The 16,986-nt window shown below is 39.4% G+C and overlaps 1 protein-coding gene across 2 annotated transcripts in view; it reads left to right on the top strand.

Annotated features, from left to right (window-relative positions):
- ARHGAP28 (Rho GTPase activating protein 28) overlaps positions 1-16,986 on the top strand; it is a 76,344-nt gene that overhangs the window by 51,783 nt on the left and 7,575 nt on the right. For both annotated transcript variants that reach the window (XM_014938670.1, XM_014938671.1), the window contains exons 4-12: positions 319-406; positions 2,341-2,498; positions 6,083-6,248; positions 6,361-6,452; positions 7,794-7,871; positions 11,047-11,209; positions 12,758-12,840; positions 14,596-14,793; positions 15,491-15,634. In XM_014938670.1, coding sequence (XP_014794156.1) covers positions 319-406; positions 2,341-2,498; positions 6,083-6,248; positions 6,361-6,452; positions 7,794-7,871; positions 11,047-11,209; positions 12,758-12,840; positions 14,596-14,793; positions 15,491-15,634 — 1,170 coding nt within the window. The remainder of the gene's footprint in view (positions 1-318; positions 407-2,340; positions 2,499-6,082; positions 6,249-6,360; positions 6,453-7,793; positions 7,872-11,046; positions 11,210-12,757; positions 12,841-14,595; positions 14,794-15,490; positions 15,635-16,986) is intronic.

The following is a 16,986-nucleotide window of genomic DNA, read 5'->3' as shown; positions in this document are numbered from 1 at the left end:
TGATGAGGACCTTTCACTTAGTACAATTATGTACAGCAATTTACTTAGCTAATTTCAGTCATTATATAGGACAGGACTCATTAGCTACAGCGAGCTGCAATATTACTGACCTCAACATGATCCAAGTCTGTGCAGCCTGGGGAAGATTAATTTTCAGGGTTGGCTGTGAAAAATGTGCTCGGTGAATCACTACAGGTGGTTTAAACTTGGCAAAAGAGTGTAAGCTGAGAATGATAACGCGGTTGCTTAAACTGTAGCAGTTTCTGTCCATAGATGTTTACCTTCACTGCGGTCTGATCATTTTTCCTTGCCCATCAGCCCACATTTGAGACAGTTCCAGTGTCACCAGTTCCTTCTAATGGTATCCAGCTTCCTGGGCAGAAGCCAGTTTGGAAATCAGTTAGCTGTGAGTATGCCATCCTGTAACCAGTGTTCACTTCCTCCTAGGAAAATGATAGACAGAAAGATCCTTTTGTGGTTCTGAAGTTAGTCTCCTCTTTCGTGTTGAGGCCATGCTGCATATATTTCCTTAAAATCGTTGTCAGCTTATTATCATGCAGGAATCAAAGTTTCCCATTTAAGACTGGTGTTGTACAGACCTAAATTTCTGCCCTTGAGGCATCACTGTCTAAAAAATACTCATCTTTGCAAGGTTGGGAAGGTAAAAATAACCTCTAAACAACATGGTGCAGAATTTTGTCCAAAATATATCAGCAGTTTATTTACTTGTTGCGAATGACAAGAAAGATGCGTATTTCTTTCACATTTATTCTCCAGTACTGCAGAAATCGTAGTATTAGAAAGTTACCATTTTTCTGGTTCTGTCCCTATTATTCTGGTCTACTAATGGTGTTATTTTGGACAACCCTTAAACACTTTACCCTGACAGTGACTGGCAGTGCTAATGAAAATGATAGCTCTGCTCTGTTCAGTGCCTGCATAACTGTCAGCAGCCTTCCACAGGAATGTCTGTCTTTTATTTTGAGAGCTCTTCCCATGGCCATTGTGAAGGGCTTAGCTAAAGGGATATGAATACCTGAGTTTTAAAACTAGTGTCTTAGATGTTTACCTCTGGATACAGTGCCACAGACATTTTCCTTGGTTGCAAAAGCTGCTCTGCTGATACCTCTGCTTTGCAAGTAGTTGTCCTAGAAGAGGTGGGGAACCAAATGGCCAGGGGTACCATGGACAGTCTGTGGTCCCAGGCCCAAGAATAGACAGAGAGATGGAAAACATCTTAAATGGATTGGCCATTAGGTAACATTTAAGGCCACAGTTCAGAAGCCGCCTAATACCACACTTAGCTTTTTCAAACCATACTTGCAAAACAAAGGGCATTGCAAAAAATGTTTAAGTCACTGTATCTAGAAATGCAATGATTCAACAATCATGGGGCATGCACATGTTTATAAAACATGTAATGATTTCTAATTCACTTCTTAATTTCCATGGGTTTTGAATGCACTTCAGTCCAGTTAGTAAACTCTTCTATGCAGTCCTGGGGGCTGAAATTTTACTTCACTTCCAATGAAAATTATGATTCTGTTCGAATTGCATGTGTCTGGGAGCAGGACCTTAAGAGAAAACCTAAAATTGTCCTGAGATGTGAGAGATCAGTCATGAAAGTTGGCAACACTGGAATTCATGCATGTTATCACTCTTTGGACTCCATGACAATAGGCTATTTCTGTCCTTACTTGTACTGATTTAAAAAATTTTCCTCTGGCCTCCACTTGTTTCAGCAGGTGACTAAATTTTAGAGCAGAGCAATAACGAATTTCAAAATATGTACCAGAAATTCCAGTAGATATAGTGATTTTTGAACTGGAAGATTGTACATTGAGTCCTGTTTTGATGCTAACCAGCTAAACTAGCAACTGTGAGAAATATGTGTATGAGAGCATATAAATGTATGCATAATGTCTTATGATTGTAAATAAGTGAACAGTGACCCGAGAAACTGTGTCAACAGCAATTTTCTATCAGGAACTTTTAAATTGTTCATTACACAAGTGCCATCCCAGTCTGCTGGCCTCAGTAGACAAGGATGGAGTACAAAACCTTGATAATTGCTGATAAACAGGAAGTTCCAGCTTGACTATCTTTCTCACGAAAAGCAACAAGTTAAATAATCTAAAATGAAAATAGGGATTTAATTTTGAAGGGGTTATTTCCTCCAGACAAAACAGGAACATGCTGTGGTTTACACTGAAATCCCTTCTGAAGCACTTCCTTTATTACTTTCTCAAGATTTTTGTCATCTTGGTTGAAATTTTTAATGTCTCTGTACTGAATGCAAGCATATATCCAGTATTCATACATAGTTTCCCTTGTTTTCAGCTAATAGCTGTCTAGACTGCGGACTAGATAAAGGCAGCCCATCCGTAACAGAAGAGCTCTCCTATGAGGTCTCTTTCTCAGAATCCATTGCGGTCCTTCCAAAAACCCAAGAATGGCCGAAAAACCAGAGGTTCAAAAAGGAAGACTCTGCTTTGCCTGTAAGTTTGTTCTCGACATATTTCCTCAATTGTTTTCTTTAACCCAGGAATTTCCTGCTTTATATCCCCAGCACATTGGGGCCCGTTAAGATGCATTAGCTGTCCTCTGCTACGTGTGCTTCATAGAGGCTGCCCGCTCTGCCTCCCTGACACTTGTGACTGCTTCCCAGAGAGGCACCAAAGCTATGCTGAATATTCAAGCCCAGTTTTCACTTGTGCCCATTGCAGGTGGTATTGAATCGTCCACACATTTTTCACACCGGAATAAAGACCAGTTGCTGGCACTAAAACTAACAATCATTTTCATTACTGGTCTGCCTTCCTGATTTATTCCCCCGCAGATTATCTGCCTTTGTTAACACAGGGATTTAAAATCACTTCACAGATGAAGGGGGGAGAGCAAGCCTTAGTCCTGCAGCAGTACTGCTGTCTCCAATCAGCATTCTGTGCAATTACGCTACAGGGGATACTGCATGAATGGTTAAAGGAAAGTTTATCATATCATATCATCCAACCAGACATGCACTGAGCAGTCATGTCATTATCTGAAATTATTTCTTCAAGTCAAGGAAGTCAGTTTCCTGTTTCCATCAGCCCTCACAACTTCCATTACCAAAAACTGGAGCATTAAGTTTATGCTTCAGATACCATCTTTTTAGTTAAATTTATGAAACAGCTATAAATTATTTGGAAGCATTTCCTGAAGGTTATGATGTCCCGAAGTCCTGAATTAATCTGAAATTATTGCTATCCACACAGACCTTGAATTGTCCAAGAATTATCCATTTGTCCATCTTGGGCACCAGCAAGGAAAAAGAATGTGAGATGCAGAATTAAGATTCCCTGATGAAAGGAGGGATAAGACACTAAGTAGATTACACCTGGTGTGAAATCCCTGTGCTTTAGTGTGTCTGGCTTTCTTTGAGGTGTGGATAACTTGGTATCTTGTGGAGATAGGATATCTCTGCATTCATTATGATTTTGGCAAACTAAACATTCATCCTTGCAAACCTAGGACCCCAGCCTCCACAACAACACATGTGCACACAAATTGTTCTCTGCAACAGCTTAGACAATTTCCAGTTGATAGAGCAGGGAAACTGGTGACAAACAGGGAAGAGAAGATGCCAGAATATCATGGACCTGCGGATGCCTAATTGATTAGTATTAGAAAAAGACAGTATTGTGCTGGAGATGAACTATTCTGCATGCAGGACATCATTTTGTGTGCTTGGAAGAGTATACGAGAAATATGCGAGGTCATCAAAACAGAGATTTTCTAAGTTAAGTCAACAATCGTAGCTGTTGACATTGGCATTTCTCTTACTTCATATGCTGCTACTCATGGAATTTGCTTTTTCCCATAATGGCTCATATGGTAATGGACCCCAGCAAAAAAATCACCTCTTGCTCTGTTACACAGAGAGACCAATTGCCTACCCTCTGAAGGATTGTCCCCCCCTTCCTCAAGGTATGAGGCAACAGGGACAGACCGAAGCCTGCACATCATACTTCCTTGCTAGTGGATTCTCCAGGGCAGGTCTGACCCGTTAATACAACCAGCTTCATGGATAGCACATACTGAGCTGCACAGAGAGAGGTTATATGTCATAAAATAGCATGCCCCTGGCAGCTCCCAGAGGAGCCAGCTCAACATCTCTGTCTGCATAGTGCAATTTCCCCAATGTGGGAGCCTGATCAACGTGATTTAGCTGAAGATTTTACAGAATCAGTAAGCATTTCAGGCCCATCTTAGTACACCGTACTTAGTACACACAATATCAGACATGATCCTTAGCCAAAACACTAGTAATCTAATTTCAGGATAGTACAGCCTCCTTCAGTGCTGCACATTATGACTCCACTGTTTATTAGAAAAATCACTGGAAAATTGTAATACAGGACAGAAGAAAGAGGCCCAGCCCAAAACCTTGTGTTAACACTGCATCACATTATCATGACTCCAGGAGACAGCCACCACGGAAAATCATTGTAGCTATCCTTTGTAATTGGTTTGGAATGTTTGTCATTTTTTCTTGGCAAACGGACTTTTTCTCTTTCCCCTCAGAAAATACATGTGTACTGCGTGACTTTTTCTTATTTTCAGGATGATTTATTGTGCTTTGCTTTTGCACTTTTTTCATCACTGGAACCAAAATGCATAGATATTCTTTAGTATTTTCTGTGTCTTCAGAAGACAATCCTCCATGTAGCTTTTATTACATTATTCTCAGCATAAGAGTAACAGTGGCATTGCTGCAGTCTGGGGAGGGAAGATTATGGCCTAAAATGCCCTAGGCAGCATGTAAATTAGTTTTTCCATCCCCTTCACTCTTTATCCCCCAATTAAGATTAAGTCCTATTGAAAGACCCTGTGCAATGTGATTTAGGAAGTCCTACCCTACATGATCTAGATGTCCTTTGTCCTCTCTTACTTTTAAAATCTGGTATAAGTTTAATTCTTTTTTTGTTTGTGTTTTTCTTAATCTGTTTGTCTGCCTTCATTTCAAGATGGGTTAAGCCTATTGAGTCCATATTTGTTTAAAAAAGGGAGGACTGGGCTGAAATATCCAGAAGCAAAACATTATTAAAGGCTGGGTTTCCACTCAGTTCCCTAAAGGGAGGAGATGATTTGTAATGCTATTTATTTATACCTTCGACTAACGATTATTGGTTTAAATTACAATTAAATTAAAAAAAAACAACAAACATACCAAAATATCAAAGATTCACAGTTCTTTGAAAAGCATGTTTTTTACTATAACTTTGTTGTTATGTCTAACAACTATGTCAAAAACTTATGGGTATTTGTTCTTTCTAACATTTGTACAAATGCTTCTGTCATGACACAGCATTCCTGGCTCTGTTCCACAGCACTGCAGTTTCTAAAATATGTAGACATCTTCACATGCCCCCAAATTACTAAGTATCACTTAGTTCAAGCCTACTCAAATAAATAATTTCTTAGCTGCTGGGAGTCCTGTTTCTAAGCTTAAATGCTTCTTGAGTAATAAAAAATACCAGTAAATTGGCACGTTGGCATCAGGACTAAGTGATTTTGCTTCTGGGCTTTTCCTCAGATCTTCAGTTTGAACTGTCCTATAAGACCTCATAAATTAATAGTAATATGCAAAGCAGGCATGGATTCATTACACAAATACAGACATAAAACCATATCCCTGATGAAATATGTTAGCTACTTCAACAGCATTCAAAGATGCTCTGGGGGAGGCAGAAGCAGAGCAAAATGTTATATCCTCCTGAAACTGGGCAAAAGTTTAAGTAGCACGTAGCTCATTTGTCCCAGCTGGTGAACAGGCACTGAGGTTGATACCTCTGCTCCAGCACCATTTACCAGACAAATTGCAAGGCAACATGGTGAGCAAGAAGCTCAATTTTATGTGTGAGATGAATGCAAGTTACGTCAACATACCTGGCCAATACACAGGGTTGTAGTTCAGCTCTTTGGTGTTACCCGTCTACTCTAATATGACTTCTGATCCCATATGGGCATCTCTTTCAAAACATAAATTCATGTCCTGTAAATTTTGCGTAAATAAAGATGCGACCCATCTCTATCATAGAAATTCATTGTTCGGAAAAGCCGGTTTGGACTGACAGAGGTTGGAGACCTCTCTCCTGAAGACATGAAGAAGATCCGCTACCTCTCCCTGATTGAGCTGACGGCCTTCTACGACGCACTGGGGGTGGAGCTGAAGAGGAACCGCGCGGAGAGGGTGCGGGGACGAGGTACCGTGCTGCGCCACCCCCATGGTGGCCACCTGGGCGCTGCTCAGCGTAGCTAAGAAGATGCGTTCGAGGCTGTATTTTCTCTCTCACCTTTGCTGTTATTATTTTTAAGAAAATGGTCTGTTTGGAGTCCCTCTCACCGTACTGCTGGAGAATGATCAAAAGAAGGTTCCTGGAATAAAAGTTCCCCTCATCTTCCAAAAAGTGAGTATAATTCGGCCTTCCCGGCCACTAAGATTCATTTTTCCTTCATCTGCACTGACACTCTGTGTCAGTGACACACAGTTATCAGATAAAAGATGATGCAGCCTTTACAGACTTGAAAGTGTCTGCAGGTTGTCTGTTTGTAGGCTGTGATTTGAAAACCTTGTGACAATGAGAAAAAAATTGCTTTTTGTGTGTTTTATCTATGGTGGGAACCTCTCTTGATTTTTGTAGTTATATGATGCCATACATGAAACTTTGAGAAAGAAATGTCTGGCCTTCTCTTTCCCCTTCTCATGAAATTAGAGACCTGTGCAAAATTGTGTGTGTATGCAGAAGTGGCAGAGATGAGTTGTCTCAGGAGTTTTAATATAACATGAATTCAAACTGTAGATATTACTTAGCTATTATTTCCAGAATGGAAGGGGTATCTTCTCATTGAGGTTTGTTTGACCAGACAATGTTATTTATCTAAGTCATTAGACAGTACAATGACATCCAGTGGATGCCTTGGAGACAGGTACACAGTCACAAGCACACATGCAGTTACACAAGTTTACACGGACTCGAAACTATAACAAATTTCCCTGTAAATACTGACAAAAGGGGAAGTGGTCTGGAGGGTCAGGGGAAGGGCTGACATGACTTGACTATTGATGTGACTTTGCAATCAGCTCCACAGCCCCCCTGTCAAGGTACCATGGGAAATTAGTAGGATCTAAAAGCTAGGGCAGGAAGCAGAGCTGGTGGTGAAACTCCAGAGCTGTATGAATAAATGCTAGGAAATTATTATTTTTTTCCTTGTTCTAAATGCTAAATCAAAACATTTATTTTTTTTATAATGTATTAGAGTGGAAAGCGTATTTCTCTATTCACAGAAAATTCACGCTAAAATACCCTGGGATCATTTTCTAATCTGAGTTCTCAGTTCCAAGGAACGTATGTTATCTATAGACCTTTCCATTGTGCTCCTTGGGGAAAGACTTAAACATTTCTCAGAGGTTAATTTTCCCTCAAAACACCATTGTTTTTTACCTAGTGTATCTGCCCTTTTATTAATATGTTTATGTGTTAATTGTTCTATAGCAGTGCCAAGTCTCAAATCAAGGACAGGGGGGTTTTCCGTACTCTGCATATTCTGTATTTCAGGGTCAGAAATATGAAGAACAAATTAGGAAGGTTTGCTTACACGAGCTTGCTTGTTTTCGTTAGCAAATTACATAGAAATGTATCTTCTTCAAATTAGTTTCAAGGATATGCAGACTGAAAAAAAGTTAATAGTATTTCTAAGAGCTTCTGAGTATTTTCCTGGGTTTTGATGTTTGTTTTTTTTTTTTCCAGTTGCTGCTCAAGCTTGAGGAAACAGGTTTAGAAACTGAAGGAATTCTACGAGTGCCTGGATCTGCCTCCAGAGTCAAAGTAAGTGCTTGTGCCAGTTTTCTGTCTCCTGGACCACAGACCCTATGTAAAATAATAGAGTACACACAAATGCACACTGCACATAAATACTGATGTGCATAGATCAGCATTTCTATTCCTACCAGTGAAAGGTCAGATTGGTTCCTGGGAACCAATAAATCACAGAACATGTGGTCTATTGCTTTGCATTTGTTAATGTTCTGTATAAAACACAGACTTGATGTTGAATGCAGTTTTTCTCCACTAAACATTGAGTGAGCCTTTCAGTTTATGTCTGGCAGCCAAAATTGCTGTGATCTTATCTCTGCTTTAATTTATTTCAGAAATCCAGAGTTGCTAAACTAAGTGAACTTCAGATAAAGATCTTATTCTGTGTCTTCTTAACCTTTCTGTTATTTTATTTCTCATTTATCTTCTGTGATCTCACAATTTCATGTTCCAAGTGAGAGAAATTTGGCCTGCATTTTACTGTTTGGCAGCCTGCATTTTCACAGGCTATTTACAGGCTATGAACACAGGCTAGTTGGTACCCAGTAATCTGACATTGAGGTGCAGTAATGCTTGCAATTGTTTCTCCAGACTAACTTGATTCCAGTAGCTGGAAGGCCTTGGCAGAGGCAAATTAGAAAAACAAGTTTGTTCTGGGCTTAGTAGTGTCTACCTCTTTCGCAGATTTTTGGTTTTTCTGGGTTGTTTTTTGTTTTTAGCTGGTTTAAGAAACTTCTTATGGTGCATCCCAAGAAAATTAGTCTTGCTTTCTGAGGCAGACAGTCTCAACATCATGGCAGCCACAGAAAGAGTAATGCTGGGGATTGCTAAACATTGATGGGCTAAGGATCATAAAAAATGACTGTACAAGAAAAAGCAGCATTACATGGAATGCACCAGAGATAGGCATTAGCATCCCAGCTCCCTTTGAATCTGTGGGTTGATAAAAGCACTCAGCACCTTGCAAAGTGCCACATCTTGCACAGAAGGGACCTCCGAATTTGGCCTGTACTTTTCAGCTTCCTCATTTTTTTCATACAAATACTTAAAGTGTTATCTCGCACAATCTCAATTTTTTCCAACTTCTCCGGGGAGATTACACAGCAGGGCTGTGCTCTACCTAATTAAATTGCTTTGGTATTCTTTGCATATTCTGTACTGGGTCTTGTTCACTTCTTATCCACAACCTATATCCAGACAGCTGCTATGAGATATGACTGTATACGTAACTCTCCTAGACTGGGTGGCAAATTAGACTGCCCATATGAAAGTTTTAAATTACTTGAGTTTTGGTTTCATTTAAGTCTGTCCAACAAGCCAACCAGCAAGAGAGAGATGTTTTCAAAGCAGATCCAGATTTCATCCTTCAAAGCCTTCATACATTATTATGACATTAGGATTTGAGGGCATTCCAGTTTTATTTCCGTCTTGTTTGGAGAAAGAGAAGGCATATGGAAGTGATTAAAGGTTACTCTTCTATAAAACAAAGAATAGAAGAAATAACAAGTTTCTCTCTGTAATCTGGTTTGTAACAAAAGCTCCAGTGAACAAAAAATGCATGATAGTCTACTGTAGGAACAGCCACATTTAAAAAAAAAAATTGCAAAAATGTTTTTTAAAAGTACTTTAGAGCATATACATGTGTATATGGTGGGGGGAATGTATAAAATATACACACATGTTTGTGTGGATATATATATATTAAACATTTATGTTTCAAAAATCTTGCTTTCTATTTCTATGGTTTTTTTCCCAATTCTGAGCAAAAAACGTGGAGTAGTTTTTCTCTCCACTTGTGATTTTGATGAGGTGAGGATTTCTGTTCCACATTTCCCAGTCACTTACAAGGAGAAAATTTAATCCAGGTGCCTGTATGGATTATGTGCAAAGGATGTGAATATAGAGGAAGTTGAGGTAGCCCAGATTACAACTAGTAAAATGTGCTAGTAAAAATGAGATTGTAACATTATATACCAAATCCTGAGTGACTTTCTATTTCCTTTTGTGCCAGCCATTTCACTTCATTATGTGTGACCATATTTGATATGTAATTTCCTTCCATTCATGTGAGGCACAGTAAACAGAATCCATTATTGAAAGTTTTCTGTCTGAATGGACTAAACTTTTTTGCGTGGTATTAAAGCACATTTGGTAAAACATGTTCTGAAAACTGAATCTTAGTTACAGTTGCCATTTGTTATAATTGGCCTCACAGAGAGCAGCAACAAACATCCTATAGAGAAGGCAGTGTTTGGCCAGTAATAATTGTGAAAGATGCATTATTTATGGCTATCCTTCTGTTACAATAGCCTCCTTCAATCTTATTAACCCAACCACTTTTTGAGGAGCTTGCATTTGCCAAACAGTGACCTGGGTCTGAAGCCAAATTCTGTTCCTACGAGGAACCTTACTGAGTATTTCCCATTCACACACACGTGTGAGACATTGATTAGTTACCCTCCAGAACGAAACAGACCTCTGTTATAGAGCAAGACGCTGACACGGAGAACAAGAGGATTAAATGGGCACCCAAAATAGTAGAGACAATTCTGTCTTGGATATCTTGTGTTTTCTGAGGAGGGGTTTAGCATGTATTATGTGGAGATTTGCTGATAGCAATGGTTTGATCCCTTTATTTTAGTATGAAGTCATCAAATCTAATTATAGCCGTTCTAAAAGAAAACATCTTTCTAAAGACAGGAAGATTTGAACTTAAAGCCATTGGCTCATGGACCATGGATTTGGATGCCACCAGATTGTCTACCAAGTTCACAGCAGTGAGGAAGATATGCCACTCCTTTGTGATTTAACAATCAAAACCTCTGGAGAGTGTTTTAAACAAAAAGATCAGCGGCGCTAAAAATTGTGTATAACTGAATATTCTCTTTCTAGTTATAAGACATTGCACAAAATTGTCTTGCTTTAAAATGGTTCAAATAGGTAACTGGCAGAAATCTAGCTAATGCAATCCAAATTTAGTCTGGGTTGCAAAATATCTCCAGGAACCTGATCTGTTAACCTGCTGTGAACTCCACACAGCTGTACCTACACTGCTACTGGTCTAGGGCTACTTTAATTTAACTATGCTCTAAACCTGCCTGTTGTTTATAATGGGATTTCTGAAGTGATCTCAAACTGCTGTGTCAGAAGCAATGATTAAAGGTCAGATGTTCCTTTTATCTTTCAGAATCTCCATCAAGAACTTGAGGCAAAATTTTATGAAGACACTTTTGACTGGGACCAAGTACGAAATAATGATGCAGCCGGACTGCTGAAAATGTTTATAAGAGAACTCCCAAGCCCTCTCTTCACAGTAGAATATCTGCCTGCTTTCATCACACTAGTGGAAAGTAGGTGGAAAAGGAGTTAGTATGAACTGATCTAGATAAAATGTAATCATAGACATTACATTTTTTTCCCTCTCTGAACTAGAGAGAAAAAAACATGTCATCTTTTTCTCTCTCTGAAGTAGAGGGAAAAAAGGCCCAGTGCACTGCATAAACATTTAAATTTTCTGCAAGCTTTCCTTTTCAAATGGAAAGAAGTCTCTGCATTTTGCTAATAGCATAGACTCTTTTTGTGAGTGACACAACTGTTTAATGTGAGATTTGAAATCTGAGCAAATGCTAGCTGAGCAATGACTTTCATATATAGACTCTGATTCACACAAATTATAGATTTCACAAATGAAAGATTCTGCAAGGTAAATTCAGGTCACTGCCCTTTAGCTGATAGTCTACTGGATCTACCTTATTTCTCTCCAGGTTTATGTTGAGGTCAGGATATTCGTACAAAGATATATGTGGTCACAGAAAGCTTCAGGCAGTCAGGCTTTGTTTTCAGTGTACATACACCCTCTCCTTCTCAGTACATTTTGTTCATTCCTCTTCCAGGCAGAACACAGTAATACCTTCCAATACCTATTGGCTTAATTATAAATTCACTTAAGCAAGGACAGAGTGAAACTTAGGATGGTGAATTTATTAAGCAAATTGGTACAGAAAACTTAGAACCTTTATATAAGGTTGCAGCCAAGTCTTTAGTGTCTCCATGAGGTAAAGGGCACAAGGAGGTGACTCCTTCCTGCAACCTTCACGTACTTGAGTGTGCTCCTTATGAGTCCCAGACTGCATGCAGTTATGATGGCTTAGCAGTTTGGAGGAGAAGACTGAACATCAGATGTCTGTGCAGAATAAAGTGACTTAATTCCCTCCAACAGATACACTATCCACAACACACTCTTTTTTTCTCCAAACCTCTCTCATCCACCCTGAATGGAAACAAATGACAGATCTTCTCCGATCTCCTAGTGTGTGTCTCCAATCTTCTCCACCCCAGCTCTTCTAAGCATTGCACACTATCAATATACACCAATTGCTGAAAAACATGATGGTATTTTGTAACAAACAGGGGGGTCTGCATTTATCTAGAGCGCTAGACTTGGGAAAAATACTTTTTCAGTTATAAGCAATCGGTCTCCACTCCAATGGCAGAAGTGTTCAGCAAATTACTCAATAACAACAGTCTGAAAATTTTCTGAAAACAAATATCCATTTCAGTTTGAAAGGGGGAAAATGCTTGATCCATATACAACACATTCTGTCCACAATATCAAAGAGAAACTGGCTAGTACTGAAAAATATTGGCTCTTTGCTATTTCAACAGAATTTTTTAGAGCTTTGTCTCCCCCTGTGACAAAGACCCAAGATGATTAGGAAAAATCTACTCATTACAATTGTTTTTATACTTGGGGAAAAGATTATGGTTAATATATATCTAAACATGCTAGTCCCAAGTGGCCAGTGGTTGCTGTGTTTCTAGAACTGCTGACCAACAAGGGTTTAGAACAAACCCATTGTAACTGGGATTTAAAAAATATTAATTATTCATATTCTTAGAAATCTCCAAGATCAAGTTACAGCTACAAGCTTTGCATCTGTTGATCATGCTGTTGCCTGAAGCCAACAGAGACACAGCCAAGGTAAGTTCTTCCTTTGCTATCACCTGCCATCTGTGGTGCTTTTGACTTTTAAATGAGAGACACTTTTTTTTTTCTAACAGCCATTAATCAGGTGCTGCACCATGAAAAGTATTCATCTGTGTTTTTTATCATTTCCTTGAAAAGATGTTCCACTCCCCTGGCTGTCATTTCTCTTACAAGCAATTAAGAAATAGTTGCTGGTGTCAGTAAATAGCTCCCAGGCATCATTTATTCTGGAGCATCCATTTCAGAGAGGCATGTTCATCACACAGTTTGGAAAAACAAGGTTCATTTTCTGAGTTTCTGCATGACTGGAATTCTCTGGGATGAGAAGCTGCCTCCCAGGAGCTCGCCTAGTGCATTACTAGTGTTGAAGGGTTCCCAGGGCACTGTACCAGACTGGAGGAGGTAGTGTGAAGTAAAAAAACCCTGAAACATACATGCATAGCACGCATGTCAGGGCCTCAGCCTCAGCTGGTTTGCCTTACAAACCCATGCCCACACCCATGTACTACTTCCTGATACAGTCACGGTAGCTACAAACATTTTGGGTGCTTGAGAGCTCCCAGATCTAGCTGTAGCTATGTCCTGACCCTAAGACACACTGGTTGTGTCTTTGGACTTGTTTCCACATAAAGGAAACTTGGGTGAACAAGCTGCCTGGGAGCCTCCAGGCATTTCATTAGGTCCCCTGCTCATCAGGACCCTGCAAGTCCCCCATCTCTGAAAGTTTCCCACTGGTCAGTTTAAATACAGTTTTATGAGTCCAGGTGCCTTCTTCACCTGTGTTTATTTATACAATAACAAGGGACAATAACAACAATCCTCTTATTTGGAGGTCTACTTGTGCTCTGTGAAGAATGGCAGTTATTTCTTCTTCTATTCTAGTCTACACCAGATGAGTAGTCTTAATTACTACTAGGCTTTTATTCAAAACTAGAAGTGAAGACAAAACTGAATGCATCTCTACTTGCTATCTGTAACAAGATTTCAGAAATTTCTCCAACACAGTTTCTGTTTTGTAATTCGTGGTTTTGTAGAAATGTTTTAATTGCAATGTCAGGGTACAAAGACAGTGGTTTTGATGGTATGGTATTGCAAAAGGACTCATTGGCAGACCCCAACTCCAACCACAGCTGCAATCCATCCTATTCAGTCACTCAAGCGAAATTCTGAATAAACTGCCCAAAAGGGAAACGAGTTTCCTTTGATTCTGCCATGCATGTGCAGAAGTGACGTCAACGAACAACCACTGAGCACTTCTTGCTTTCATTATCCCAGATTGAAATTTTGGGGGTTGCTGGCAGAAATTCTTCAGGTTGTATCACGTATGGGACTGGTGCACAGGCTGATCACCCTGGTGATTACAATATTAAAAGCCTTGGTCAAAATGGACACCTTGAAATCTATGAAGAAATTAACTATTCCATTGCAAAATCTTTATATCTTTCTCCTACTACAGGATTCAAAGCCTTTGGGCAAACATTGTAGTTGACTTAGGGATTTGGGATGATGCTTTAAGCGATAGATAATTTATTAATGTATATTTTGGTAACATTAACTATTCCTCTGTGACTGACATGGGTGGTTGTGTCAACAAATATCAGAGTAATCCAAATTAGAAAACACCCTGAATTTCATCTCCAAGTGCAAATGTAGCAGCTTTTGAGCCAAACACATTGCACATTTGAAAATGCTGCATTTAAGAAGTAAACTATTTTGTGAGACTCAGCATAACAAGTGTTGTTTTTCCAGGCCTTTCTTCAATTCCTGAAGAAGGTGGTTGCTAATGAAGGGAAAAATAAAATGAATTTGTGGAATGTTTCTATGATTGTTGCACCAAACCTCTTCATCTACAAAGGGAAACGTGCAAACCAACAAGAAATGCAAGCAGCCGCCACCACAGCGCACATCGTGCGGCTTTTAATTCGGTACCAGGACATCCTGTGGACAGTGAGTAATGCTGGTTCCCTCTTTATGGCTCGGATATAGAGAAGTATTTTGCTATATGCAGCAGCTCTGCGGAAATCAGAGTAAACTGGTTTTCCTAGAAGAAACAGTTAGCTATTCTTTGGAAACTGGCTGGAGGCTTCCGTATCTAGAATGAGATAGGGTGACAGATACCCCTGGATGGAGATTTACCTCCTCTATCTAAGACACCCATTTTAGCACAAATTTCCCTCTGGAGGTAGCTATCCCACAGCATTGATTATACAGGAGGACGCATAGGAGAATGATTTAATCTCGATGCCTAGGAGAGATAACAACTCTAGGCCTAGACCTGAATGAGATTAAATGACTGTTTAAAGTCCTTTCTGGACTTCCAAAGGTTGGTGTGAAGAGGATGACAGTCTCAGCTTGATTCCTTATAACAGAGAGAGTATATGATGGGGATTGCAAAGACTACCTCCTAATAAAGTTCCTACAACTGCAAACATCACTAAAACGTTTCATATGGTATGAAAGATGATCTACAGTTTCACCAAAGGAGTAACTGTGAGTCGTTAGAGGGAGCTACTAATTGCATTTATCTTCTGGGAATAACTAGAGCTTCTGCGGCCTAAAATTTCATGCCTTTCTAAAGCCCCAACACCAATTTTATGGGAGAAAAAATTACTGTATAATCTCAGCTCTGGTTTCCTTCCTTTAGGTCCCATCCTTCCTGATTTCCCAAGTGAGAAAAATGAATGAGGCAGCAATGAATAACAGTAAGAGGCAGCTGATGTTTGACAAAGGAGTGAGAAAACTTCTGAGGAGAAAGACCATGGAACGGGAGAGACCCGAAAGACCAGAGGTATGATAAAAATATATCATTTTCAAGGGCAGCTTTAACCAGGCTCCCTCCTTTCTTATCTCTTAAAAGCTTCTGGGGGTGGGGAGGAAATTTTGCCATATAAAATAAGCTGATTTGGGAGCTATCTTGAAAGATGTGCTTCCCAGTCCAACTTCCTGATAAGACAAAGCTTTGGGGATTGACTGAGAAAAGGTGAGGAAGGCAGCATGATTTCCAGCAGCCCAAGCTATAAGCTGTTACAAACACATGCTGGTTTTGTACCACTTCTATAAGAGGTAGGTGAATTATCCTTGACAGCAATGATCTGTAGATATTCAACAAATGCATGGATCTGTAGATGAGTAGCAGGATGGTCCATATTAGGACTAATTGCATTTACCCATGCCTTGGTCCAGGCCACTTGATTTTCTTCTTGCAAACTGTAGTTTTATACCTTTGTACGAGCATCCTAAGCAGAGAGAGAATCCAGTTTGCCTAACATAGACATCAAAAATGGTTTTAAATTTTAAGTGCCTAATAAAGTAGTTTGTGTTGGTTTTCCCCATATAGTCAGAGGAGAGCAGTTGATAATTTTGAGGATTTCCAGAGCTCCAGGTGCAGTTCAGACTTAGGAAAGTCTGATACAAAAATCTTCCTTTGGAGTTCTTAAAGCCACCAACTTTTCTCCACTGCCTGGATATGGAGTTTAGGAACTTACTTGAAGTATGCTACTTCAATAGACACCCAGAATTAACTGAGTATTAGGTGGAACATATAAGTTGGGCAAAAAAGCATGTTTTGCACACATGCACAACATATACAGTCCGTATAGCAGCTTATATGTAGTATTTCCTTGCAGTAACTACCTTTAATAACCTGGAGAGAAAGTCTCAAGTGTCTTCCATGGAGGTTTTAAAGAATGGAGACTGGTGAATTGTAAGAGGATTAATCAAGGAACCACTCAAGGACTCTATAGTTACTGAAAAATAGTCTTGAAGAACAAAAGAAAAGACAAATTAGGAAGAAGTGATATTAGGAGATTATAAGAAATAGAGAATAAGCCACCTAATACAGATAACAGAGGAAATGCAGAAGAGAACATCTGGCGGGTGGAAACCAAACAAAAAAACCAGAAAGATAAATTATATGTATGAATTGTGAAATCATGCTTATTCAGCTTTTTGGAAAATTCATTTGCCAGCATTGACTGAGACATATTGTGGATAGGACAGACATTTGTGCTGCAGATGGAGACAGAGATGTTTGTTCAAAATGGCAGCATAGACTTTTGTGTTGCAAAACTGTATTCACCCTGGAACAAATACAGTGAGAGCTTCTGGGGAGAGTCAATTACTGCAGTCATTGCACCTTCA

Source organism: Calidris pugnax, unplaced genomic scaffold (genome assembly GCF_001431845.1).
Source record: "Calidris pugnax isolate Ruff unplaced genomic scaffold, ASM143184v1 scaffold13, whole genome shotgun sequence".
Taxonomy (NCBI): Eukaryota; Metazoa; Chordata; class Aves; order Charadriiformes; family Scolopacidae; genus Calidris; species Calidris pugnax.
Note: the sequence above shows the minus strand (reverse complement) of the source record. Positions and strands in the feature narration are given on the sequence as shown.